The sequence below is a fragment of the Mus musculus genome, chromosome 17 (assembly GCF_000001635.26).
Source record: "Mus musculus strain C57BL/6J chromosome 17, GRCm38.p6 C57BL/6J".
In the NCBI taxonomy this organism is placed as follows: Eukaryota; Metazoa; Chordata; class Mammalia; order Rodentia; family Muridae; genus Mus; species Mus musculus.
In genome coordinates this window covers 12,457,457-12,483,798 of record NC_000083.6, presented here as the reverse complement: position 1 = coordinate 12,483,798, position 26,342 = coordinate 12,457,457, and the positions used below count along the sequence as shown (strand labels likewise).

Sequence of the window (26,342 nt, the reverse complement as noted above, 5' to 3'; positions counted from 1 at the left end):
GTTCCAGGAGCTGTGTGGTGGGGGCATCCTGCTGCTTCAGGACAGCACAGAGCCCAGGCAGGTGAGACTCTCTGGGCAGCTGTTTGCCCAGATCCTGATCATGGCTTTGTATGTGTGCAGGTGTGTCATTCATGAGAGGTAAGTCTGTACTTTTAATAGCTGTGTAACCCGAATTGTTTTGGTAACACAGGTTTTTTTAGGAGTGTGTATGTGTGTGTGTGTGTATTTGTGTGCATCTGTGAGTTTGTACATCTCCGTGTGTGTTTGTGTGTCTTTGTGTGCCTGTGTGTGTGCAAGTGCATCTCTCTGTGTGTATCTGTCTGTCTGTCTCTGTGTATGTATCTGTGTGTATTTGTCTGTGGTCTGTGTGTGTATCTGTGTATGTGTATATCTGTTGGGTGTGTGTGTGTGTGTGTGTGTGTGTGTTGTCACATATGAATTTTTAGGCGTTGATTTGTCTTTAAAGGGCACAAAGGCACTGGATAGTGCTCAAAATCTTTGGCAGACCAGATTCTCTTATATTTTTGGTTGTGAGCCTAGCCTTTAACGGCTGAGCCATCTCTCTAGCCCGACCAGATTCTCAAAGTCATCTGGGTTGGCAAATCTGCACAGCACCCTAGGATAGGATGTGCCGGCTCAGCATGTCTTCCCTCCCTCCCCACCTCCCCACTGTTTGCTTGCTCTTTCCACCATCTTCTCCGACCTGTGGTCCCAGAAAGCAGGATCTGGGGCAGGGGTGGCCTGTGAACTTAGTTACTAGGTCATCAGAAACCAGGAGGGTTGAAAGACTGGAGCTGAGAAAAGGACTCCTTCCTCTGCCTGTCCTGGCAGCTGCCGCTCAGGGCAGTGGCTTCACAGAGCTCCCTGGGACGCTCAAAGGCTTTTCTCTCCTAGGGATCAAATGTTCTCCTCAGGGTTAGCATCGTCATGCTGGCAGAAGGCCTAAATATGGGTGCCTGAGGCAACACACAGCAGCAGCAATGTGGGAGCCAGAGGTACAAAGTGGGCAAGGGGCTTGGAACTGCTGGGTGACTTAGGTACCAAGGGTTTCCCACAGGGCTGGGTCTGCAGGTGAGAAGGCCAGAATCCTTGCCTGTTTCCTCCAAGATGGACAGTACACATATCTTCCCCAAGTCTTAGTGAGCCTGTATGCCCAAGCTCTTGCCTTCCTACCTCCAAACTCTTCTCTGTCTTGAAATCCCTTTCATGTCTTTTATCCACCTCAGTGGGCAGCTTCACAAACTTCCCACTATCTCTATGCCCCCAGACTCCTCCCGAGCGGGATGCCTTGAATGGTTGGCCCTTTTTGCAGAAGTTTCTCATAGGATGCTGTGTCCAGCATCTAGATGTCAATTTCTTCCATTGCCTCCAGCCGATAAACTCTTAAGGTGACAGGCCAGCTACCCTGATTTTCCAGAATTGAGGGAGTTTCCTGACAAGGATCTTTCAATGTTAAAACTAGGAAAGTCCCTGGCAGTTGAAGACAACTGGTCACCCCTTAAACCCCACAAATAGGGAAAAAAGATTCACAAGATATAAAATAATCAAATGAATTCAGGCAAATGGCATGGCATGGGTGCTTAATAGAGAAGAAGGTTCAAATATTATAGGCAACCATTGGATATGCTCACTACAGAGATTTTATACATATGTGTGTGTGTGTGTATAATACCAATTTGGAAATACTGGTGATATTCCATCAATTATTAAAAAAAAAGAGGCTGAGTTGTAAATCTGTGCGTGTCACATAATGTCAAACACATTATAAGTATGTGGTAGATTGAGGAAAGGATGCCACTGTCTGCCTGTGAAGAGGCCTAGAGAGAGACAGTTATTAGTCCTGTCTCTTGTAGTTTCAGAACAAATAGCCTTTTACCACGCACAGAGCTAGAGAAGGCATGAAGCAGCCACGAGGCCATGATGGGCACCTCAGTGACCATGGATAGCAAAATGCAATCTGAGGCGGGGCAACAGTAATTATGCTCAGCCTGTGGGGTTTCTGAGCAGTGGCTTGAAGATATCTTCCCTGAAGTGTACAGTTCCTTCTCAGAGGCCCCACAGAAGAGGCCCTGGGATCTTTGATTCAGAGCACATCAATGACCTCTGCAACCCTTACAATATGTTCTCGGGAAGGAAAAGGTTATCTACAGGGGCAGGACCAAGGCTCTGACAACCACTGACCTCGCTTGGAAATTATTACAAGGTAATAAGAGGAAGCCATCGGTCATGACAGATCACAAAACGGGCACAGGCAGCCATGTTAGAGGGGTGTGAGTGTTGCCCTCAGGGTGCCCAGGAAGGCTTCCGGGAACCACAGAGAATCTAGAGACTGCCTTCAAAGAAAGCCCTGGTTAGTACGACATGGAAGGAGTCTTTGGTAACTGTTTTGCATTTGGTTATCTGTGGCACTGCTAATATTCCTGAGCGCTGACTCGGAATGTAGATGGTCTCTGGGGTTTCTGTATCGATGATTTCGCTTTTCTGTTGCTTGCTCTCTTTCCAGGAGCCCTCCATCTGTGTTTGACCAAACTCAGAGCCTGACATAACGTGTCAGTAAATTATTCCGAAATGCCTGTGCTTGCTGTAACCTTCTACGCTGGGCCAAAGTCTATTAGCATTTCTAAAACTCATAAATGACACTTGGCACAATGCTAATGTTTTCTAGATGATTATACAATTTTATCTCATTTATAAGTCATGTGAAAAGTATCAAATTTTGCCACTATGTAGGCAAATATATTTTTATGATGTTGCATGGTTTCCTGAGAAGACATGAAAAAGGTCTATCTTCTCAAAGAGGTTACCTAAAGTAGAAAAAAAGGAACAATTTTACCCAATTTTTTCTTGGAGAACCAATGAGCTCATCAGATTTATTTACAGCACTAAGGGTGACCCAAATGTAGTCGCATTATCGAGACCAGCCCAGGACGGATGACAGCTCATGAGAGCTGTGTCCCTGGATCTTAAATGCTGTCGTGACCTGTGCCTCCCAGGAGGGCTCAGCTTTCTCTCCTCTGTGCTTGAAACAGTTTGTGATTCTCTTACAGCCTTTAAATACACCTGTCTTTGTGTCACCTTGCACATACCACATCCCTAATTCTTAGCCAGAAGCAGAGCCCACTCTAGACCCCTTCTGCATGTACAGTATAGTATGTTTTCCTTCCTGGAGTAATTCATGAACCTTTTCAATGGATGGATGGATGGATGGATGGATGGATGGATGGATGGATGAATAATGAATGAACTGTCTTTCTGTCCAATAGGGCAGGAGTTCGGTGATAGCTGAATTTTGCATTGGATGCATGCACAAGGCATCTAAACACTTTAATGTTTGCAGTGTAGACTTTTAATTGCTGAGTCTTGCTGCCTTGGTTAGTGTGAGTTGGGTGTGCAAGCTCTGATAGCACAGGGCCAACATGAAGTCCAAGTGCCTTTGAGGTGTTTAAGTACTCATTTATGTTGCAATTCTAAGACTGACCCCAGGGCTCTCAGAAGGCTAAGCAGGGCCTTCCTTCCTGTTTGTTTTAGTAACTCCAGAGTGTCACAGTGAAAACGATTTGTGTGTGAAATGCTTTAAGAGACAAATATTTTCCATCTAGAACCTTGTATAACTGTTGGTCACAGGTTCCATGTAGGGTCTGTGACAGGTCGTGGGAAATCTGCATACTACATTGACTTTGTCTAGGGCTTGGCCGAACCCACATGTGTGTTGGAAAGATTAAGTCTCTCTTAACATGCTCACACCTGAACAAGGACATGGTAGGGTATCCTATGGAAAGGGGACGACACCACTGAGTGATGTGGGGTCCTAGAGATAATGTCTTTTCACATTAGGGACTACTCAGAGTTTGCGATTTGGGCTGCTTGAATTTAAGCAAGACCGTGCTTGCAAAGCTGTGGCCTCTGCCTATAGCTCTCTCAACAACTCCATTGTCTCTGGCTAGCCTGGGTTGTCCTTGAAGTTGTCAGTCTTCAAGCCTGCCCAGCATTGTGTTGAGATGAAATGTTTTCCTGATTGCAACCCATTGGAAATGTTATGAAAACAATTCTGTTGTCAATCTGACTTTCCCTCTCGGCTGCAAACCAGCAAACCACCATGAGAACAATAAACAAAGTCAAAGGGAGGAGCAGGAGGAGGAGGAGCAGGAGGAGGAGGAGCAGCAGGAGGAGGAGGAGCTATCCACATGATGTGCTAAGAACATTGGAGCATGGCCCAAAGGTTTCCTGTTTGAATCACAGATTTATTCCTGTGGTCATCTGTTGGGTGACTCTAATTACAGAGAAGAGGCTTTTGTTTCCCCTCCAGCTCTTTCGCTGTTTGATCTGTCTCTGACAATAATCATCTCAGTCACACAGGGACTATTACATTTGTGTTTGACATCCCTCATGTTCACATTAGCAGAAGCCACTAGATCATGTGATTAACCAGTGTTCTTTAATTTTTTGTGAGAAGATTCTAGAACACGTGCCAAAGTAAAAACTAAGGTAGTGGAGTAGGAATACTGCTTTCTAACATGCATGTCAAATTAATTTGTTCTATGAGGTTTAAAAAACAACAATAACAACTGTTAAACCAGGAAAAGATCAAAGATTTTAACTCTGAAGGCTAGTTTTCATATTCTGGAAAAGTCAGCGTTTTCTAGGACCCTGGTGACAGTGTTGTCAGCTTGGCTCCTTGTGTCCTTACGGTGTATTCTTGTTAGAAAATATGGTGCTTACTCCCGGCTTCTGACAGAATTATGCTTTCCAAGCAGAGAAAAAAGCTGCTGGTAGTTTTGGAAGACAGAAACTGAAGTCTAGTAGCTGTGTGCACTGGGTCTTGTGCTCCAGTCTGGGGTACCTTCTCAGTGCTGTGGCTGGGGAGGCTCCTTGGTTCTTCACAATGGCAGCTTTCTAAGCTCACAAGTCTGAATGCTGAAGAGACATCCTCTGGACTCACAGCAAACTGCATTCCTCATGTCCTTATCCGGAGGCAGGGGACAGGACAAGGAGAAGAGATCAGAGCTGTAAGAGTGAATAAAATCGCTTTGTTGTAATAACTTGCCAGTAAATCATCACATAGCTGGACTGCGGCAACCACTAAACCCATGCTTAAATTAGACAAGGTGTTAAAATGTGTTTGCCTTTTAACACTTTTCTTCTACCTGTTTCGTTCTCTCCTGACACTCAACCTGCAGCCACAACCTCATGGCTGCAGCATGTATTTTTTGGTGTGTATGTGTGTTCCTGTGTGTGTGTCTATGTGTCTGTGTGTGTGTGAATGTGTGTACATGTGTGAATATGTGTATGTATGTGAGTGTGTATATGGGTGTGTGAATGTATGTTTGAGTGTGTGTGTGTGTGTGTGTGTGTGTGTGTTTATAGGCCAGAGGTCAACCTCAGGAACTGTCTACCTTGTTTTTTGAGACAGAGTCACTCAATGGCTTGGGGATCACCACTCAAGTTGACCAGGGATCCGCATGAATCTGCTTGTCTCTGGAGCCCTGGGATCACAAGTGTGTTGCAGCAATGTGCAGATCTTTATGTGGGCCCTGGGGATCCAACTCAGTCCTCGTGCTTGCAAGGCAAGCTCTCTACCAACCAAGCCACCTCCCCGGCCTTCTTGGTTCATTTTCTTCGTTGTTTTTGTTTTGTTGTTCTTTTGAGATACAATCATGTCGTGCAGCTGTGGCTGACATGGAACTTTCTATCAAATCCAAGCTGCCCTGGAATTTACAGGTGATCCATTTTATATCTGTCTCCTGAGTGCTGGGGTTATGGTCGTGCACCATCATACCCAGTTCTGAAGTTCTAGCACATTCCAGGGTATATCAGAACTCAGGAAGTGTCCGGCAGTATACTGTGTGTGTAAGGAGATTTACAGTAGTATTTAAAGTATATCAAGTGATGTTTTCAAAATGCTGGACACAAGTCATAGCATGAAAGTTGGGTGCTAAATGTCTGTCTCCCTGATGGCTAACTTGGTTCCTTCCTTTGTGTTTCGTTGAATTGTTAGGGCCTTTCCTAGTGGTTAAGGAATTTGCCAAAGCCTGACAAACTGAACTCAACTCCCAGCACCCACATAGTGGGAGGAGAGAAACAACTTCTGCAAGCTGTGCTCTGATTTCCACACGCGTGCTATGGCATGTGCGTGCCGAGACGCATGTGCACACGCATGCACAAAGTAAATAAATGTAACAAAAAACTAGCAGCTAGCAAAAGTATAACAAAAATTGCATAGAACACATATATGATACACACTGATATGCACACATATACAAAATCCTGTGTGCACATGTACATTCAGTGACAGGACTGAGTGGCCTAAATTGAGAAGTAAGACATCCATGAGTGGAAATATTGAGAATATTAAAGTACTCTGAAAATAGTTTCCCCCTAAGTGGTTGTGATTTTCCACACATCACACACAGAGTTGAGTGCAAGTTTTGAAATAACATTTTACTTTTAGTTGTGTCTCTGTGGATATGTGCACTAAGTGCAGGTTCCTGCAGAGACCAGAGGCTCCCCTGAAGCTGGAGTTAAAGGATGCTGTGAACTGCCCAAGTCCTCTGCAGTGCACAGAGCCATCTCTCAAGCTGCTAATGCTAGGTTTTGGTGTTTTTTTTTTAACTAAACAAAACTAACATAATATTATCTAGACAGCTGCATAACTAAGAATAAATAGTGATAAGGAAATATTGATCTTCTCAACAAAAGATTTTTTCCTGTCAGATTTGAAAGCTACTTTAAAGTTAAAATGATTTGGGGCTGGGATGATAGCTCATGGGTGCAGAATGGTAATGTTGTAAACTCTGTGATTAAAAAGAAAAAGCCTTACAGGGAAGTGAGGGACATACCACAAGAACAAGACCCACAGAATCCACTAACTGGGACTCATGGGGACGTGCAGAGATCAGGGAGCCTGTGGGGTCTGACCTAAGGGCCTCTGCATATGTGCGATAGCTGAGTAGCTTGGATCCTGTGAGAATCCTAACAGCAGGAATGGGGCTTTCCCTGGACTCTTTTGCCTTCTGTGGGGCCCTTTTCCTCCTGCTGGGTTGCCTTGTTCAGCCTTGTTGTGGTGATATGTGCCTGGTCCTAGTGTAACTTGTTATGGTTGACATCTCTGGGAGGCCTGCTCTTTTCCAACAGGAGGCAGAAGAGGGGAGAGTCTGGGGGAGAGGGGAGGTGGGAAGGTGGGAAGAGGAGACACTAGGAGAGGAGAGGGAAGGGAAACTGCTGTTGGGATGTAATATATGAGAGCAGAATAAAAAAGAAAAAAAAAGAAATGTATTTTCAACAAGAATGTAATTTTATTCCCCAGTCCAAATCACAGACATGTTCTGAGAATTAAATAATTCATTTTAGTTCACAAGTAAAATTATAGAATTGGGACTTTTCTGGAAAAGACAGGATGTGTGGTCAAAATTCGGTGTTTAGCATCAGAGCTAAGTGATGTTGGTATCTACAAAGGCTGGGGGTGGGGGTGGCGGTGCTTGGGTATCTCTACCCCAGGGACTGTGTTTTACCGAGGCCTTGAACAATGATTTGAGCAGCAATGGAAAACTGATGTTGTAGACAGAGTGAAGTTGGGACTCAGAAAGTGAAGAGTGGTGTGAACACACGGCATAAAGCCTGGTGAGGCTGAGGCGGTGAATAGAGTTGGGCTGTAAGCTTGGAGGAAGGCATTCTGGGAAGGGCTTTGGACTGAGTGTAAGGGCATGACTCTTCTGTAGGGATTCCTCTGTGGTGAGAGCCAGCTCAGATCACAGCAGGTGTCTCCTATTTCTACCATAACCTCCATAAACTCACCAGTTCACTGAGGTAGATCTGCATACAATCATTTCTTTGGCCTGTCATCAGTACCAGAGCAAACATTTATCTATGTGTCCCTAGAGAACGCCATGTAACGGTCACTCCTTTTTAAGATCCAGGTAGGAGCTATTACTTCCAGTGGACTATTTGGTCTCTGGTGACTACATCTCCTATGGGTTTCCTTTCTCCACACTGATGTAGTAGATTTTTAGCATATTGGGAAACCTAATTACCTTGGTTTTGAACTTTGCATACTATGGAAATAGAGTAGGACTAGGTACCACAACAGCCAGCTCTTCTCCAGTATTCAAGGTTATCTTGGCCTCTGGGACTAGGACTGATGTTAAAAACATTAGTGAGTATTGTATATGATTGTAAGTGAATATTGCATTAAAGAGAAGTTAGATAGGCTATATTATCTCACACCCTAAGGCTTGAGTTATCCTACACTGTCTTGAGGGTTTACATATAAACCTTTTGGGATATCAACATGGTTGAACTTCAAAAAAAGCCTTAATGTAAATTTATTCACATATTTTTTTTTAGACATACGTTACAACTATGAAGAATAATAGGTTCTTTACTAGAAAAATGTGGTCATAACTTGTCCGCCAATCTGGGATGATGAAGCCAAGCCCTACCTAGCATAATGAGTTGGCTTGGAACACTCTTACCTCCACAATTCCAGTATCATCCTAATAACCATAACAGTTCAATCATGTTTCTGATCAATCCTGTGAAATCAAGGAAAGTTGAAATTCTCAAAGTATGTACTCATAATGTCAGGAGTTATGATGAAAAATCTTTAAAACATAGAACATTCATTTTTTTTAAATGATTCTGTGGTCTAAAGGTATTTTTTCAGGTGATTTAAAAGTATGGAACAGAGTAATATTATCCTGTAGGTATTATTTTACAAAAACCAAAGTGTGTGCTTCCATCCAAATTGATTTGTCTTAGAAAAAAAGGGAGTCTTTCTTCAGATTGGCACAGAGTGTGCACCCCTAGGACGTGGACAATACAGGATCAGAAAGCAGAAGGTTTGTGCTAGAGGAACTAGAACAGAACCATAAACTGGTTGACCAACAGGAAATTAGCTGACAGACCAATAGGAAGTTAGCTTGTAGACCAACAGGAAATTTGCTGACAGACCAATAGGAGGTTAACTGATAGACCAACAGGAAATTAGCTGGCAAATCAATAGGAAATTAGCTGGTAGACCAACAGGAAATTAGCTGATAAACCAACAGGAAATGAGCTGACAGACCAACAGGAAGTTAGCTGATAGACAATAGGAAGTTAGCTGGTAGAGAACAGGAAATTAGCTCATAGATCAACAGGAAATTAGCCCGGGGCTGACAATGAAGGGAGCCAGGACAAGGAATGGAGGGATCCCTGTGCTCAGTTCCCAGAGGGGATCCTCATGTCATGCAGACTGGGTGGCAGCACGTCCCCCCTGGCTCTGCTCACACATCCTCTGCTTTCTGATAAAACTTCTAAGAGTCTGTGTCTCGTGAACAGAGGACACATTTCCTGCTGTGCTTCAGAATTTACATCATTTCTTCACTAGGGTCTTTTGTCTGAAGACTGGGAAAGAGAGAAGCCTGTAAGACTCTGTGAACCTTAGTTATTAGACGCTAACCTCTTCTTTTCTTAATTAAAAGATTTTAGTTTCTCCTTTTTATTGGGGGGATGCTGAGGCACCTGAGGATCCAACTGAGACCATCAGGCTGGCTCAGGAAAGTGCCCTCATCCACTGAGCCACCTCGCAGGTCCTACCAGTCAGGATTTACTTCTCTGGATGTTGTATTAATTACTTTTGACTGTGACAAATGCCTGACAAAAAAAAACAACATGGGAGGAAGGATTTACTGTGGCTCATGGTTTGAGAAGGAAGAGTCTGTAGTGGGTGGGAAGGTGTGGTGGGGGGAGGAGTGTGACGTAGCTGATCAGTTTGCATCCTGGTCCCTGGGTGTGTGCAGTTAGGAGGCAGGGAGAGATGAGTGCCTTGCTCATCCATTATTTCTCCATTATTTCTCTTTATTCAGTTGGAGACCCCAGACCATGGGATGGCACTCCCCACATTCAGGGTGGACTTGCCATCCTCAGTTAATTTTCTCAGTAAATACCTCCTCAGACCTGTCTCCCAGGTGACTGTTGACCCAGTTGAGCTGACAGTTGTCACTGTCACATTAACTGTCCTTGTCACGTTTCTAGATGTGTATAGCAGTGTTTCTTGGCTCATTAAGCCAGGCCCCTGCAAGTTCACACTGCCCGGTGTGCTCTGCATCCTGCCTGCTGACACAGGCCTGGGTGTCTCCATACAGGTGCCTGAGTGGACACAGTCCACCCTTGCAGTGCAGCCGTGGATCAAGTCCTCTCTATTCTTGCATTTCGTGGCGGTGTGTTTTGTTTTCTGCCTTCTGGACCTTGCTCTTCAGCCCCTTTACCCCAATTTTTTTCTTTTCTTTTTTTCTTTCTAAAACCTGCCCTTTCCCACTTCAGAGGTGAACCCTGAGGAATTTTGAGAAAGAAAAATGAAAAGAGAATTTATGAGAGCAAGAGGGCATGGTGCAAAAGGATGCTTGTGGCTCTGTTCTCAGTCTGTCCTTCCTGCTAATGCTGTCATCAGGATCTCCTTAACTGTGATTATCCTTAAACCTTGTTCTTATTCCAATAAAATGTGTCTGTGGGCATGTTGTGTGTGTGCACACATGTGTGTGTATACACATGCACGTGTAGGTCAGAGGACAACCTAGGCTGTCACTCCTCTCATGTCTTCCATCTTTTATTTGAGACAGTCTCTCACTGACCTTCATCACTGGGCAGAGAGCTGCAGAGATGGTCCTGTCTCTGCCTCCATCTCTGCATCCCTGGGATTACCAGTGTACACCGCTATGCCCAACTTTTTGCCTGGGATCTGGAGATCCAAACTGAGGTCCTCGCACTTGCTAGTGCTTGCTGAGACTTTGCCTCAGTTCTCTAGTGAGACCTTGTCCCACAGCTCCCCAAAGCCTGACAACAGATGAAGGAGCAAGGGGGTCTTGTCTGGGAGGTGGGATGGGGTAAGGGGAAGAGCAGAGGGGTGGTAAGGTGGGTGCACTTCCTGTAGAGAATCCCAGACCCTGAGGATCCTGCTGTGTAGCTCTGTAAAGCCAAGAACCCCACTCTTCAAGAAGATGGATGTCCAGGAGGTGGCAGGCACTTTATAAAATGTTCTGTCCTGGAAGCTTTGAAGCATCCCATGGAAGAGTCTATTGATGACTCAGCAATTCACCCAGAGCTTCTCTGCCCACTGTTTCTTGACCCCCATCTTAACAGTCCATGTTGCTAAGAGATGGTACAAGCTTCCCTCTGAGCACCCTCCCCAGCATCTGATCCTCACTCAGAATGCTGGAAGGGGTCCAGGGTCTCCAGGAGCCAGTCAGGTGTGGGTGTCTTTCCTTTACCAGATACTGGATTGGTCACCAGCCACTACTACAGGAAAGACTGTCAATCTTTCTCCCAATCCCTCAGTCCTCACTATGGAAAGATAGGGTGTTTTCCGGGGTGGGGGTGGGGGGAATAGAAAAGACAGGCTGAAGTTTGGATTGTTCTAAAAATTTACAATAAACTAGGTCACTAAAACTCCACACTTTGGGTGTTCATAGGACCATTATATCTATGACTACAGTGGCCATGATGTGTGAAGGTGTGCAGGGCCATACTGTTAGCAGATAGGAGAGGTCATGCTCTGTCTGCAGGTGTGCAGGGTCATGCTGTATCTGCAGGTGTGCAGGGTCATGCTGTATCTGCAGATGTGCAGGGTCATGCTCTATCTGCAGATGTGCAGGGTCATGCTCTGTCTGCAGGTGTGTAGGGTCATGCTCTATCTGCAAATGTGTAGGGTCATGCTCTGTCTGCAGATGTGCAGGGTCATGCTCTGTCTGCAGGTGTGTAGGGTCATACTCTATCTGCAGATGTGTAGGGTCATGCTCTATCTGCAGGTGTGTAGGGTCATGCTCTGTCTGCAGATGTGCAGGGTCATGCTCTGTCTGCAGGTGTGTAGGGTCATGCTCTGTCTGCAGGTGTGTAGGGTCATGTTCTATCTGCAGATGTTCAGGGTCATGCTCTATCTGCAGGTGTGTAGGGTCATGCTCTATCTGGAGATGTGCAGTGTCATGCTCTGTCTGCAGGTGTGCAGAGTCATGCTGTCTCTGCAGGTGTGCAGGGTCATGCTCTGTCTGCAGGTGTGCAGGGTCATACTGTATCTGCAGCTGTGTAGGGTCATCCTCTATCTGCAGATGTATAGGGTCATGCTCTGCAGATGTGTAGGGTCATGCTCTGTCTGCAGGTGTGCAGGGTCATGCTCTATCTGCAAATGTGTAGGGTCATGCTCTGCAGATGTGTAGGGTCATGCTCTGTCTGCAGGTGTTCAGGATCATGCTCTGTCTGCAGGTGTGCAGGGGTCATGTTCTGTCTGCAGGTGTGTAGGGTCATACTCTATCTGCAGATGTGTAGGGTCATGCTCTATCTGCAGGTGTGCAGGGTCATGCTCTGTCTGCAGATGTGCAGGGTCATGCTCTGTCTGCAGGTGTGTAGGGTCATGCTCTGTCTGCAGGTGTGTAGGGTCATGCTCTATCTGCAGGTGTGTAGGGTCATGCTCTGCAGATGTGTAGGGTCATGCTCTGTCTGCAGGTGTTCAGGATCATGCTCTGTCTGCAGGTGTGCAGGGTCATGCTCTGTCTGCAGGTGTGTAGGGTCATACTCTATCTGCAGATGTGCAGGGTCATGCTCTGTCTGCAGGTGTGTAGAGTCATGCTCTGTCTGCAGGTGTGTAGGGTCAGGCTGTGCCTGCAGATGTTCACGTCCATTGTGTCCCTACAGAAATGCTCCATGTTCCCTATCTGCAGCCCTCACAAAAGGTTTCATTCCAGTCTCTCTCCTGGTTCCTGTGGATTTTCTCAGGCCTTGGCATTTTGGGGCTGGTAGACATATATTGTCATTATTGTTTATAAGCACAACTGCACCTAGATTAGAGCCCATCATGACCTAGTGTTGCTTCGTTATAATTAAATTACCTCTGCAGATGACTTCCAGAGAAGGTTGGATTCTGAGACTCTAGCCAACATGAAGTTTGAGGGCAGACACTGTCCATGAAGTAGTTGGTAGCTTTTGCACATCTGTTAAATACTGGGTTAGATTCTGGTTTAGCTGATCTGTAGTGGGGCTCATGCATTTTTCTGTTAATCCAAATAATCATAGGGTACACCCAGTGTCAAAAGCCACTTAGCGAAACCACCAATTATGTTATTTATTATTGGCATCATGTTTACTGATCATGGTATAATTAGCATCCTTTATTGAAGGCTTCTCATGTCTCAGACAGTGGATTAAATCCTCCGTTCTTCTCATTTCCTCAGGACACAATAGGGCACAGAGGGTTAACAAAACTCACCAGAGGCAACAGAGCTGGAAGAGAGGACAGAGACAAGTCCTCCAGGTCATCGGACCCCAGAACCAAAACCTCGCTTCCCTGAGCCCCAGTAGGAACTGAGAGCCTTTTGTCTTTCACATAAATTGACCTTGGCTTTCAAACTGTGTAACAAGCTGCTCACAAAGACAGAAAGTAGATCTGAGCATCCTTGAAACCTGCTAGTTAGAGAAATTATAAACACATCAAGATGAGTAACTGCATGTCTTCACTGCCAATAAATAAAACAGAGGGATGAGCTATGCATCCTCCATGATGGGAGAGCACAGGTTGGCCTGCTAGGGAGTACACAAGTTGTCAAACTGGGCTAATACTTAGATTTCTCCCAGTGTTACAAGATCAGGCCAAAAGCCATGCATTTGAGACATTTCTACATACCATTTCATTTTGTTAACAGTGCATTGACCATGTCTGTGATGAGCTTTGGAGGAGAGATTGGGGACCAGCGGGTTCTATGAACCTCTGTCCCTCAGGGAGCCTCTTTGCCCTGAGTTTTGTCACTGGTCTCTGGGCAATCACCACAGGCCCCTCCAGATGCAAGGGAAACACATGAGCTTTGGTTCAGCACCAGACTCCCCAGCCCTGAGTGTGCACAAACCCTCCTGATGATGCCCACCTTGCAGCCTGCATTCCTCCTGCCCCAAGTGGCCTTCATCACCATTTCCTGTCATTTAAATCCAGGTGGTGTAAGCCTGACTCCTGCGCCATGCCAGTCATTCCTCTGAATTTCTCCCATTTAGTTACTCTGTTTAGATCTCAGTTGGAGTTATTTTTGCTTCACATAAATTGACCTTGGCTTTCAAACTGTGTAACAAGCTGCTCACAAAGACAGAAAGTAGATCTGAGCATCCGCAATGTTCCTTCCCAGCCTCAGCTGCTCAATGCATTAAGGCAAGGTCTCCAACTTCAAGTTAGCTAGAAAAGCCTGTGACTCATTTTTATACCTGCAGCTTGTCATAATGGTTCATGTCTTATAGGAGGAAGCATTAGCTTGCTATTTTTAAATGGTGAGACATCTGTATATACCATCATAAACGATGATCCCCACAGAGCTCCACCAGATCTTATTAAAGATGTGTTTATCATGACCGTAAGAATTGGAGTTTCAACCCAAAGTGTTTTCTTCATTATTATATTTTCATCATTGCATGGCTCTGTTTTGGTTCCTTGATGTTGCTTTAGGTTGGAACTTGTCTGTGCAAATCGATGTGTGACTGCTTTGTTCTGTGCTAGACATTGTAGGAGTATACTATACCCAGCAATGAAACTGAAGCTGCCAGTGGATCCTGTCTTCGGGTCCAGAACTGATTAGGAATGGTTTCATTTATAACTTGTTTGTTGTTGTTACTAGAATTCCTGAAACTTGGTGCTTATGAAGAAAAGAGGTTTATTTTAGCTTACGGAGTTAGAGGTTGAAACTCCCAGATCAGGTGATCCCATCTGATTGGCTTCTGCTAAGCACCTCAGGATGGACAGGCATCACAAAGGCATGCATAGGGACCGACTGGCAAGAGAGGGAGCCAGAGAGGACCTCGTTTCCTTTTATAGCAACCCACTCTGGAGGAAACAGTGGTTAATGCCTCCCTCAGCTGTCCTCCTCCCCCTGATTATCCAACCATCACCCAGCAGACACTGCTCTTAAAGGTTTCGCCACCACACTGGAGACCAGCCTCCAAAGGAGCTATGTCTGAAGGTTAACACTGCTCAGTTGAGATGAAGGCACATAGTGTGGCTTGACTTCAGAGACCTTGCCCCTCCCTGCCCTTCAATGCGGCTGACCAATGGGCTGTCTCTAGTGGCTTGTGACTGAAGCCCTTTGACCATCCATCCCATCTCTGGCATGAGACTCCAATCAAGGTCAGCTAAGTTAGACGCCCATGGAAAGCCCAGCTGAGTGTCAGAAGCCCATCCCCCATGATTTGGGGAGCAAGCAAGTCCTACTGAGTATTTGTGTTGTTCTTAACCTTACATTTGACCTTTGTGTACCAGAAAACTTCTGCTGCTTTAGCTTTGAGAAAATTTGGGAATTTGCGATTTTCATATATACTGATAGCTTATCCAGGCATAATACCATTAAACACAAAGCACCATAATGTCTATTTGGATTTTAACAGCAGGGAAATTCTAAAAAAAAAAAAGGCCTTAGTTGGAAATCCTTCAGAAATTCTTAATTTCCCTAAAGATGCCCATGCTTTCTGCAGAACGAGGTAGATGTAGCCCTTCCAGCCTTCTGTGAGAGCAGCCTGAGAGTTTTTATCAAACTGACTTTCTGCCTGTGCCAAGGAGAGCTACTCTGTTAGTATAATGCAGCTTTGAAGATTAATAAGTAACAGGACAGTCACACACACACACACACACACACACACACACACACACACGTTTGTGTCTCTGATGACAATGTCAGGAAATTTGGTGATCTAAGATGACCTATGATCCTTGTTGGGTTTAGGTCTCCCGAGGAACCACCAAACACACCTGGTGCTTTATTGGGGTGGAGGGCTTAGCCTATGAAGCCCCCAGGTGCCACTATCTGCTGATATTTCTTTAAACACTGTAAATTTAGCCCAGCTGTCTATTATATACAGCAACACATAGGGAATGCAGAGAGGACCCAGAGGCTTGGAGTGTCCATCCCAGCATGCTGAAGTGTGCTGCTCACAGAGAGCAGTCACAGAGAGCACTTGAGTCTCAAGTGTTCCCCATACCAGAAACTTTGACACTTAAAAGAAATCAGCCTCCTGACCACAGGCTCCCGAGAGTGACCAGTCCTCAAGTAGAAGAGGATCGGGAGGGAAAGCCATCACAGGTATGATAGGGGTCCTGAAGGGAGGCACCCTTCAGTTCCCAGGGTAGTTCACCGACTAGGGACAGCATGTCCTTGAAGACAGGGAGAGACCTTCAGCCCTCAGGTTTGGTATCAGTATGTTACAATGTTTAAAACAGTCCATTTGGCTGTTGAGATGGCTCAGCAGGCAGAGATGCATGCTGTACAAGCCCAAGGGCCTTAGGTTGAGCCCTGGAACCCATAAACAAAAGAACTGGCTCTGTGGCATTGTCCTCTGACCTCCACCTGGCATGTATGTGCCCCAGCATGTGTGCACATACCCCCGCCCGCACACTAGTAAGTTTTTAAAATATAAAAATGAAAGCAGTTCATAAAAAGGAGGCTAAACTGAATTTCCCTTCAAAAGACAGCCTCAATGAATCCCTGGGGGAGAGAATTTGGAGAGTGTTATTAGTCAGGATTCTCGAGAGGAACTGAATTGATAGAATGTATATATATATATTTATATATATACACACATATATATATATTTATATATATACACATATATATACACATACACACAGAGAGAGACACACAAACACATATATATCATATATCACATATATATCCCATTTTCTATATATATATGTATATATATATATACACCCCATGTTTATATGATATATATGTAATATTTATTCTATATATATTATTCCTACAATGATTTATTGGGGAGGCTTACATGCTGTAGTCCAACTATTCTCTCTTGATAGAAAGTCCAAGAGTCCAGTAGTTATTCAGTCCACGAGGCTGGATGTCTCAGCTGGTCTTACAGTATCTGTTGGAACCCCAAAGAGGCAGGCTGCAGTGCCAGTGAAGAAATGAACTTGCCAGTGAGAGTGAGGACAAGCAGGCAAAGAGCAGGTGCTTCCTCCTTGTGTTCTTTATATAGTCTGCCACCAGAAGGCGTGGCCCAGATTTAAGGTGGATCTTCCTATCCGAAAAGATCCAGATTTAGGGTAAGTCTTCCCACTCAAATGACTCAATCAAGGATTCCTTACTGGTGTACCTAGCTGCTTGGGTTTTAGTTAATCCCAAATGTAGTCAATTTTGCCAGCCAAGAAAAGCCATCACAGAGTGCAAGTACTGTGAAGGGATCTTGCAGGGACAACCTTCAGATCCCTAGCACAAAGGGAGTTTCTGACTCTCACAGGTTTTCAGAGGAGGCAGGGAAGAGGTTCCATGTAACGCAGCCTGTGTGACCCCTGACATGGAAGAAGGCTCTAGACATAAACTTACAATGGAAGGTTCTCTCAGGCTGGGTTATCATGAGAGCTGGGCCCTAGCAGCTGAAACAAGAGGGAAAAAAACTGGAAGGCCACAGTGCAGGCAGCTTCCTTGTCAAATGTCCAGGAACTGAAGGGTTGTGGCCTGATTTCTGGGCAAGAGAGGGGCAGTTAGAGGGGTCTCTGATCTAACAGACACAGAACTACATCCCTGGATTTGTTTAAATACAAATGTGTTGTTGACACTTACTTTGTGCCTTTGCAAGCCAGCATGCGCAAAGTCATAAAAATAGAATCCAGGCTAGATGGATCAGGCTGGGATCCACCGAGCAAAAGGATTATATTGAACTAATTTGGAAGGACTAGAAAAATAGAGGGAAAAGGTAGGCACCACGGTGCAGTCTTGGTAATGAGCCTCTGCCCAGACTGATGGCCAACTTTGACATCCCCATCAATACAGTGTATACTGGAAAGCCAAAGAGGTGAGCTCTAATGCCAGGGAAGAAATGGGCTTGCCAGTGAGAGTGAGGGCAAGCAGGCATGTCATTTATATAAGGTGACACCAGAAGGCGTGGCCCAGATTTGAGACAGGTCATCCCACCTCAGTCAGGGGGGTCAGATCCCTTTGCCCACGTGTGGCTAGGTCAGGGTTGTAAGCACTAAATAGCACCTCCAGCCACCAGTCACCACTGTCACAGTCAGAATGGGGACAGGAGCTGCATCAAGACCAGAAGCAGAGCCCTTCCTTCTGATCGCACATTAGCTCCCTAAACCCAAGCAGCTCCGCACCGGCAAAAGAGCCTGAGAAACGCAACATCTATCACTGGTCCCTGGCATGCAGAACGCTCAGAAAAGCAGGCATTATCTGGCCAGTCAGCGTTCCAAGTATTTTAGAAAATGTGAATAGACATCTATTTTTAATTAATCCTGTATAAATACAGGATATAAAAATCCTTTCAGACTGCTGCTCTTATGGAGGAGTAAGAGAGAGAGAACCAGTTTTATAATCAAGAAAATAAGTGGATTTAAAGACAATTTGGGCTGGGTGTGGTGGCGCACGCCTTTAATCCCAGCAGAGGCAGGTGGATTTCTGAGTTCGAGGCCAGCCTGGTCTACAGAGTGAGTTCCAGGACAGCCAGGGCTACACAGAGAAACCCTGTCTCGAAAAACCAAAAGAAGACAATTTGGGGCATTTAAATTCATACAACGAAAAGGAAGCCACTGCACCTTGTTAAGAGGACCACTCCTGCCAGGGCCATGTGCCTGTCCCAGCGCTTTGAAGCAAATTCTCCTGTGTGAGATTTTATATCTGACACTCCTTGTTTCTTTTCTAAAGCAAAACGTTGGCCTTTCTGCTAACAATCTGTTTGCTTTCAGAGTTTCTTTGTACATTTTTCTAGATGTGTTTGTTACATGTCTAACTCCAGTGGGCAATTACTCTAGATAACGTTACATATGATTATAGAATTAGAATCACGCCCTTGAGAACTGTAATTAATAATAAAAATCCTCTAATGTATCAGGTTTAGATTGTCCCAGAAAACTTTTAAGAGTTAAATATTGGTTTCTGTGTAGCTCACTGCAAGTATAAAATAAGGCTAATTCTGCTTGATGATTGGCAGGTGAGCACCATAGCACTGACATGCCATCCTCACACGTAATAGATTAACCTAACAGCATCATTGTAAGATGTCAGTATTCATAGTATACTAGGAATCCGATCCCCTGCAAGCATTTAAACTGACTACAAAAATACGCACAGATCAATGTATATAAACATGCACGGGATCCATTTTCTAACTTTGTGTGAGGCATATGTAAACTAAACTCTTGGAAATGTGGTTGCTGTATTAGAGAGTCCATGTTTTGAAGATGAACCTCCCTGGGTATCTTCATGTGTATTTCTTTGTTTCTCCAGTTTGACCTTGTCTGCAGCAATGCCTGGATGTTGGACCTCACCCAAGCCATCCTGAACCTTGGCTTCCTGGCTGGGGCTTTTACCTTGGGCTATGCAGCGGACAGGTAGGTATGGGTAAGATAACCGATTTGTTTACTATACCATGTCACCTGTGTATGGGGAGAGAAACTCTTTCTATCAACTACATTCAATTTCTTATTCCACCACCCACAACATTCACACTTGTTTGGTTCTACTAATTCTTTCTGTCTCAAACTTCCTCTCCTTGTTCCTTGGTAGGGAAGGTGCCCTTGTGGGTCAGGGAGCACCCTGGTGAAAGCCTCGACCTGAGGGCAGTGTCATCATGGTTCAGGTGACAGATGAAGGGTGGTGTTAGGATGCTCAAAGCAGCCCAGTGGTTAGGGTTTGGTTAATTCAGTCATGGAATCTGCTATTCTACATCTTTCTCACTCACTCATTTTTTCTTTAATTATTGTATTTTATTCTGCAGGTTGTGCTAAACTCTGAAGAGGTTTTTATCAAATCTCTTTATTTTAGAATGAGAATTGTTAGGGGATTCTTTTTCATGCACATTTCAATTCTCTCCTCGGGGGCTCCGGTTTGGAACTGGGTCACATTCTTCTGAATTTCATTTATGTTAGTTTCAGTTTCTAGTTTGTCTTTTTTTGGTTTTAGACAGGGTCTCAGTTCCTAGTTTGTCTTTTTAGACAGGGTCTCACTGTGTTTATTAGATGAGACTCAAACTCACAATCCCCCAGCCTCTGTCTCCCGAGGCTGGAATTATAGGCATGCAACATTATGCCAGCTATTTTTACTGTAACCTCAATTTTTTAAAGTTGGTTTTTGCTCATGTATTTTATCCTGCATGATCAATAAACATATCTCCCAAAATAACTCCTTGTAGGAGAGGACCCCAGCTCTAGTCAGGGGCTAAGGGTCTTCCTTTTGTAGCTCACTTAGTCCTTTGGAGTGAATGAGTCAGACTTGAGAGAGGCAGCTGTAAGTAACCCTGCCTCATATCAGCGCTGAACACCTTTGCATGTCTTCCCTTCCTTAGAGTGTGTCTGTGATTTGTATTCCTTAAGGAAAGGATGAGAGGTACGTTAATAAATAGGCATATACCTGTCAGGAGACAGAGCAGCCGGGGACTGAGAGTGAGAGCAAGAATCTGCATCAAGGCTTCCAAGTGTTGAGTTTACAGAGTTTATGTTATCATCACTCAGACCTAACGATCATGAGGCTGAGCAAGCTGAAAAGTCAGTAGCCCTTCCCACATAGGAGGTCACATGGCAAACTGCTGCTCCCCAAGTTGGAGAGCTAGGCAGACCCAAGTAACTAGCACTTAGTGGGGCAGAGGCTCCTGGGTAATGAAAACCTGACCTGAATTGCTGGAGGGTTGGAGGCTTAGCATGTGAACAGCTCTGAGAGTGAAAGCCCTAGGAGATGGCACAGGTGTAAGTCAGTTGTATTAAACAGGAATGAGGAGAAGCGGGAAGGGGCAAGGGGAGGGGGGGAGGGAGGCAGGGAGGGCGGACAGAAGGAAAAAGCAAAATCCAAGGGGGCTTTAGTCATCACACCCCCTGGGACCACAGTTACAGATGTTTGTGAACTCCGGTGTGGGTGCTGGGAATCGAACCCAGATCCCCTGGAAGAGCAGCAAGTGCTCTTCTCTGCTGAGCTATCTTTTTATCTCCATGTTCATGATGTAAGTCTGCCAGGTTTTCATTCTGACTATCTATAGCGATAACTCCATGCTTCTGTTCATAGTAAATTATGCTAATAACCAAAGTAGAACTCATTATATTAATACCAGGTGGGGCAAATTTCACAAGGAATACACAGATTAATTATAATTATCCAACAAGACACAACAATTTTTAACATATATGTGCCTAACAACAGAGTCTCAAAATTCAGGATGCAAAAACTGATGGATCCATAAGGAGAAACATATGAGTTCCTCATTGCAGAGACTTTGTATCTAAAATGTAAAAATCCAACCAACAGAATATTACAACCAAGATGTAACTTAATTCAACAGCACCATCAATCAATTGGATACTTGAGCACCAATAGCAAAATACAGGTTTTTCTCAAACACATAACAGACATTAATAAAGTTAATATTCTGGGCTATAAAATAATTTTAGTGAAATTAAAGGAATAGAAAGTCATACCACATTTGATCTTTGACTCCAAGGAATTAAACCATAAATCTGTAACAGGAATCTGGAAGTCCCCACAATACTTAAAAATTAAGCATTGTACATCTGCTGAAACAGAGAAGAGATCGCAAGGGAAATGTGGAGTATTTTAAACCCAGTGAAGATAAATAAAAAACAACTTACCAGATTTTATGGGTACAGGAAAAACAATGCAGAAGGGGGGGTTATACATCCGTATGTTTACTAGAACGTACGCTTTATCTAAAACTCATCATTTAAGTTTATGCACTGAGTAGCAACAACAAAGATGACCAAATCAAATCCAAAGTAAACAGAAGAAAATTAATAATATAAATCAGAGCAAAAAAGTCAAATTGAAAACAGTAAGTCAATAGAGAACATTAGTAGAGTCAAAAGTTGGGTCTTTAGAAAACCTTAGTTTAGCTAAGCCAACTAAGAGACAAAAATAGGACTCAAATTAATGATGCCTTAAAAATGGCTTCAAATCCCATAAACTTTAAAAAGATAATAAAGGAACAATAGAAATGATCTTATGGCCCCAGACTTGACACCCAAGATCAAGCAGGCCTGCTCCTTGAAAGACATAACCCACCCAAATTTACATAAGCAGTAGATCACTTTAACAGGCCAATGCCCACTAAATAAATAGAGTCAATAATTAACCTTCCCAAACCGGGTTCGCCAGGTTCAGATTTGGACCAGGTAAATTCTACCACATAGACAATGAATTACACCCAGTGCTTCTATTTCTTTCAGATGATAAACATAGGGGAAGCACATTCTAACTTATTCTGTAAAGTCAGTCTTACCTTACTGCCCAAACCAGTGAACATATTAGGAGAAAGATAAAACATTAGCTTTCAAAAACAGAGATGCAAAAACACAGGTCAAAGCTTGGAGAAGTGGCTCAGTGGTTAATGGCACTGGCTGCTCTTCCAGAGGACCCAGGTTCAGTTCCCACTACACATAGGACAGCACAGTATCTGTAACTCCAGTTCTAGGGGATCAGGTGCCCTCTTCTGGCCTCTGCAGGCACTGCACACACTTAATGCACAGATACATTCAGACAAAACACTCAAACACATAACAATTTTAAAACCAAATAAATACAGGATAATATACTATATAGTATATTAGCAAGCATGTAGAACTACAGAAACTGTTGTTCATTGCTGGAGGGACACATAATGGCACAGAAGAGGGGAAGCAGGTTTGTCAGTTTTTTGCAAAACTAAATGCACTAGAAATTACAGTTTTGGTATTTATCCAACAAAGCTAAAAATGTACAGCCACACATAAACACTTTCTTGAAGCTTACAGCAGAATTATGTGTAATTACCAGCATCTGGAGAAGCTAAGATGTTCTGCAGTAGGTATATAGAACATTCTAGAAAGTTGCCAAGTATGGAGACGGTGGGAAAGTCTGTGGCCTGAAACCCTAGTGTGAACTGTAGCCTTGGTTAATGATACCTGTAATGATGTCGCCTTTAGCTTATTAACTGTTACAGGTGCATCACTCAGTGGCGGTGATGGGGATAAGCCACGCATCTGTGACAGGAGAGGCGGTCCGTGGGAACGCTGTATTTTTCTGTTTAAATTCTGTTCAAACCTAAAACTGCTTTAAAAAAATAAATAAAGTTGACTTTTAAAACATATTGGTAAATTAAGACTGCTTCTGTCTCTGCCCTTGATGCAAAAATGCAGAAGTAAGAATGTTGTTGCGGATATTTGTAAGGAAAACTGCAGACAACGAAAGCTCTCACGGGTCACTGACAATGAACTCCCATAAGCCAGTCATCTGTCACAACTATAAGGAACTGGTTTGTGCCAGACTGGGGAAGCCAACCACAGTACCCTGTCACTTTGTCTGAGCTATTTAACTATAGTTCTATAACTCATGAAAAAAAACCAATACCAACACACATTGATTAGGAACCTTATAATTAGAATTCTCCTTGTTCCTTACCACTCAAGCTAGAAAACGGGGGTGGGTGGGAAGCAAACAGAACAGGAGTCTTAAGGAGCTCATGAGTTTGTGCAAGGTCATGACTGGCGACTGGACAGGACAGGGTTGAAATGGAGAGTTCGGTAATGTAACAGCCAGGGCTGTTTCATCCTGTCTCCTCCCTCTCCCTGAGACTCCACCCACAAAATGACCGCACCAGACAGGACCAGGCCAGCAGGGAAACTGTATTCAAGAGCAGCATTGCAGAGGAGGTCACCACCGGGGAATCTTTAGTCTCAAAGACATGTGGGCTGTTAATTTTATAATGTCACCCTGGAGACATGTTCTTTTTCTCTGAGTTCATAGGTAGTGTTATCAATACGGTTTATTGCAATGATACAGAGGACATATTTTCCTTTGAACATTTGGCTTCTTTTTGCATGCTGTGTAATTCTTTCTCCATTACGTTGATGATGGTGTTTAAAGTTCTCTTTCTTCTCTCTCTCCTCAAGATATGGCAGGCTCATCATTTACTTAATATCCTGTTTCGGCGTTGGCATCACAGGAGTCGTGGTGGCATTTGCGCCAAATTTTTCTGTGTTTGTGATTTTCCGCTTCCTACAAGGAGTGTTTGGAAAGGGGGCCTGGATGACTTGCTTCGTGATCGGTAAGACTTGTATAGTTACAACCACTCCTCTGTGTGGCAATTAGCGTGGGGGGAGGGGTCTAGCTCAGCTTTCCCTAACACTAAATCTTGGACACCTCTTTGCAGCAATTCTACAAGTGGGACAAGGGTTTGGGGTGGGATTCTGGTTGCGCCCAGAGACGGGAATGCTGTTTTAAATTGGGAACCAGATACAGAATATAAAACACTGCCCCTTGCTTGTGTTCCTTTGACCCAAGCTGTTCCCTTTGACTCTAATTCGAATCCAAACCAGCCACCTACTTCAAGTGGTGGAGGATTTATGACCAAGGAAAGGAGGGAGGTCCTCTGATATCATCGTCCCAGACGTCTGGACTTCCAATCCCTCCCATGACTACTGTATAAGACCCTAGCAGGAGTGTTTTAGATGCCTGCAGCAAAGCTCTTTTTATGATGGGAAAAGAAGAGAGGGTACCAGGAGGGACTGTGAGTCACTGGCTAGAACAGAGAGATTACTGAAGTGTGTGGCATTTTTAACACAAGCCAAGTCTATGCGGATGTTTGAAATTGTGATGTTAGGACAGTCGCAAGGCAGTGAGTGTGCCTCAGCTTACTGAGAACAACAACAATAACAACAACAGCAACTGGTGGGAAAGAGCAGAGGCACTCAGGATTCCAGCAACAAAACTTCCCAGGTGGATTTTAGAGATCTGTCACATCTATGAAGAGTCGAACTATGGGATTAGTAATCTAAACGGTCTTATGATGGAAAGCCCTGGCTATCTGGTGCCCATGGTAACTGCTCCAGAGAGACTCTACTGTAAAAATCCTTAGAGCTATGGTGATAACACTGAGCTAGCTTGCTATGTTTATTTTAATACTTACAATGACCCTCACAACAGCCATGTCGAGGTGTCCTGAAACCAGCGTAGATTTATGGCCCTTCTCAATCATAACCAGAGGGTGTTGGCTTGGGATCCTGAGGATAAGGGCAAAGAAAGTGCATGTAAGGAACTGGGAAAGCCATCTCCAGCACTTCTGCACAGGCGGAAGCCTCCATGTCCTCATGTTCTAGAACATTCCAGTAATGCTGATAGCTAATTTTTTTTTAAACAAGTGTCAAGTCTGTTTGCTTTGATGCTAAGAACTTCCCTAATCTCTTGTGTCTGTTTCCTTCCAGTGACAGAAATAGTTGGTTCAAAACAAAGGAGGATTGTGGGAATCGTGATCCAGATGTTCTTCACCCTCGGGATCATTATTCTTCCTGGGATTGCCTACTTCACGCCCAGCTGGCAGGGCATCCAGCTAGCCATCTCTCTGCCCAGCTTTCTCTTCCTCCTCTATTACTGGTAATGGGATTTTGGTCATTATCGTATCTATCCTATGGCACATGAACATACAGCCCAAAGCAGCGTGCAAAAGAAGGCAATGCAGGGGATTTCCTAAATCTCCAGAAGGCCCATGGCTTAGAGCATCACTAGAGAATTTTGACAGCCTAGAGAGATTATTGGCTGCTTGACTGACAGTTGTCACTTCAAACAGTAAAATGCCCCAATACCGAATTCCAGCTTACGCGGTTGTGTTATCATTTATCCTTTTGCAATGCTTTCATCAGAACTATGAGATGACAGCCTCAGTATTTCAACATGCAGATGAAAGGATATAAGGATCAATTAAGCAAATTAACATTCTTTGATGAATGAGATGTTAAGAGTGTCTGAGAATTAAATTACCAAGATGGTCCAGATATATGCATTTGACGCTTACCAGGGTGAATATAACTTATTCCCCTCACTGAATTTTAATATATGGGTAAGCCAGGCCCCATGAGTAAGGAAAAGACTTTGCCTTTTCTGAAATACTCACTAGTCCATAGTCCATTTCATATTTGTAATGATAGACACAGGACTGTAGGATTCCCTGATCTTGCAAAAACTATGCACCATGGAGAATTTTTAATAGCCAAATTATCAATTTTTTGCCATTCCATGTAAATTTGCAAAGAAATTCAATTCTGAGACCTAGCCTAACTTGTAAGCTAATCATTGCAAGATCTTTTTAACCAGAAAAACTTCCAAGCTTCTGGGATTCCTAGCCTAACTAAAGAGTCATCTCTCTCACCAGGGTGGTCCCTGAGTCTCCCCGCTGGCTGATCACCCGGAAGCAAGGAGAGAAAGCCTTGCAGATCCTGAGGCGCGTGGCTAAGTGCAATGGAAAACACCTCTCATCAAATTACTCAGAGGTAACACTATTCATCACTGGTAGTAAACTGTTAAGTTGGTGAATTAATTCTTTACACTTCTGTGCTTAATGCTCCTTCATACACACAC

General features: G+C 44.2%; 1 protein-coding gene and 1 long non-coding RNA gene across 3 annotated transcripts in view; one reads left to right on the top strand and one right to left on the bottom strand.

The window, feature by feature from the left end:
- Slc22a3 (solute carrier family 22 (organic cation transporter), member 3) overlaps nt 1-26,342 on the top strand; it is an 87,733-nt gene that overhangs the window by 23,906 nt on the left and 37,485 nt on the right. Inside the window, exons 2-5 of the mRNA NM_011395.2 lie at nt 19,239-19,342; nt 23,882-24,036; nt 25,193-25,361; nt 26,137-26,254. Of these exons, the coding sequence (NP_035525.1) occupies nt 19,239-19,342; nt 23,882-24,036; nt 25,193-25,361; nt 26,137-26,254 (546 nt within the window). The remainder of the gene's footprint in view (nt 1-19,238; nt 19,343-23,881; nt 24,037-25,192; nt 25,362-26,136; nt 26,255-26,342) is intronic.
- Nucleotides 4,221-16,955, bottom strand: C030013G03Rik (RIKEN cDNA C030013G03 gene). 2 transcript variants are annotated; one of them, NR_077216.1, is made up of 3 exons: nt 16,777-16,955; nt 8,469-8,528; nt 4,221-4,961 (listed from the first exon to the last, which is right to left on the bottom strand). It is a non-coding gene; the product is annotated as an RIKEN cDNA C030013G03 gene (long non-coding RNA). The 2 variants fall into 2 exon arrangements; NR_077217.1 differs by lacking the exon at nt 8,469-8,528 and having other exon boundaries at nt 4,221-5,004.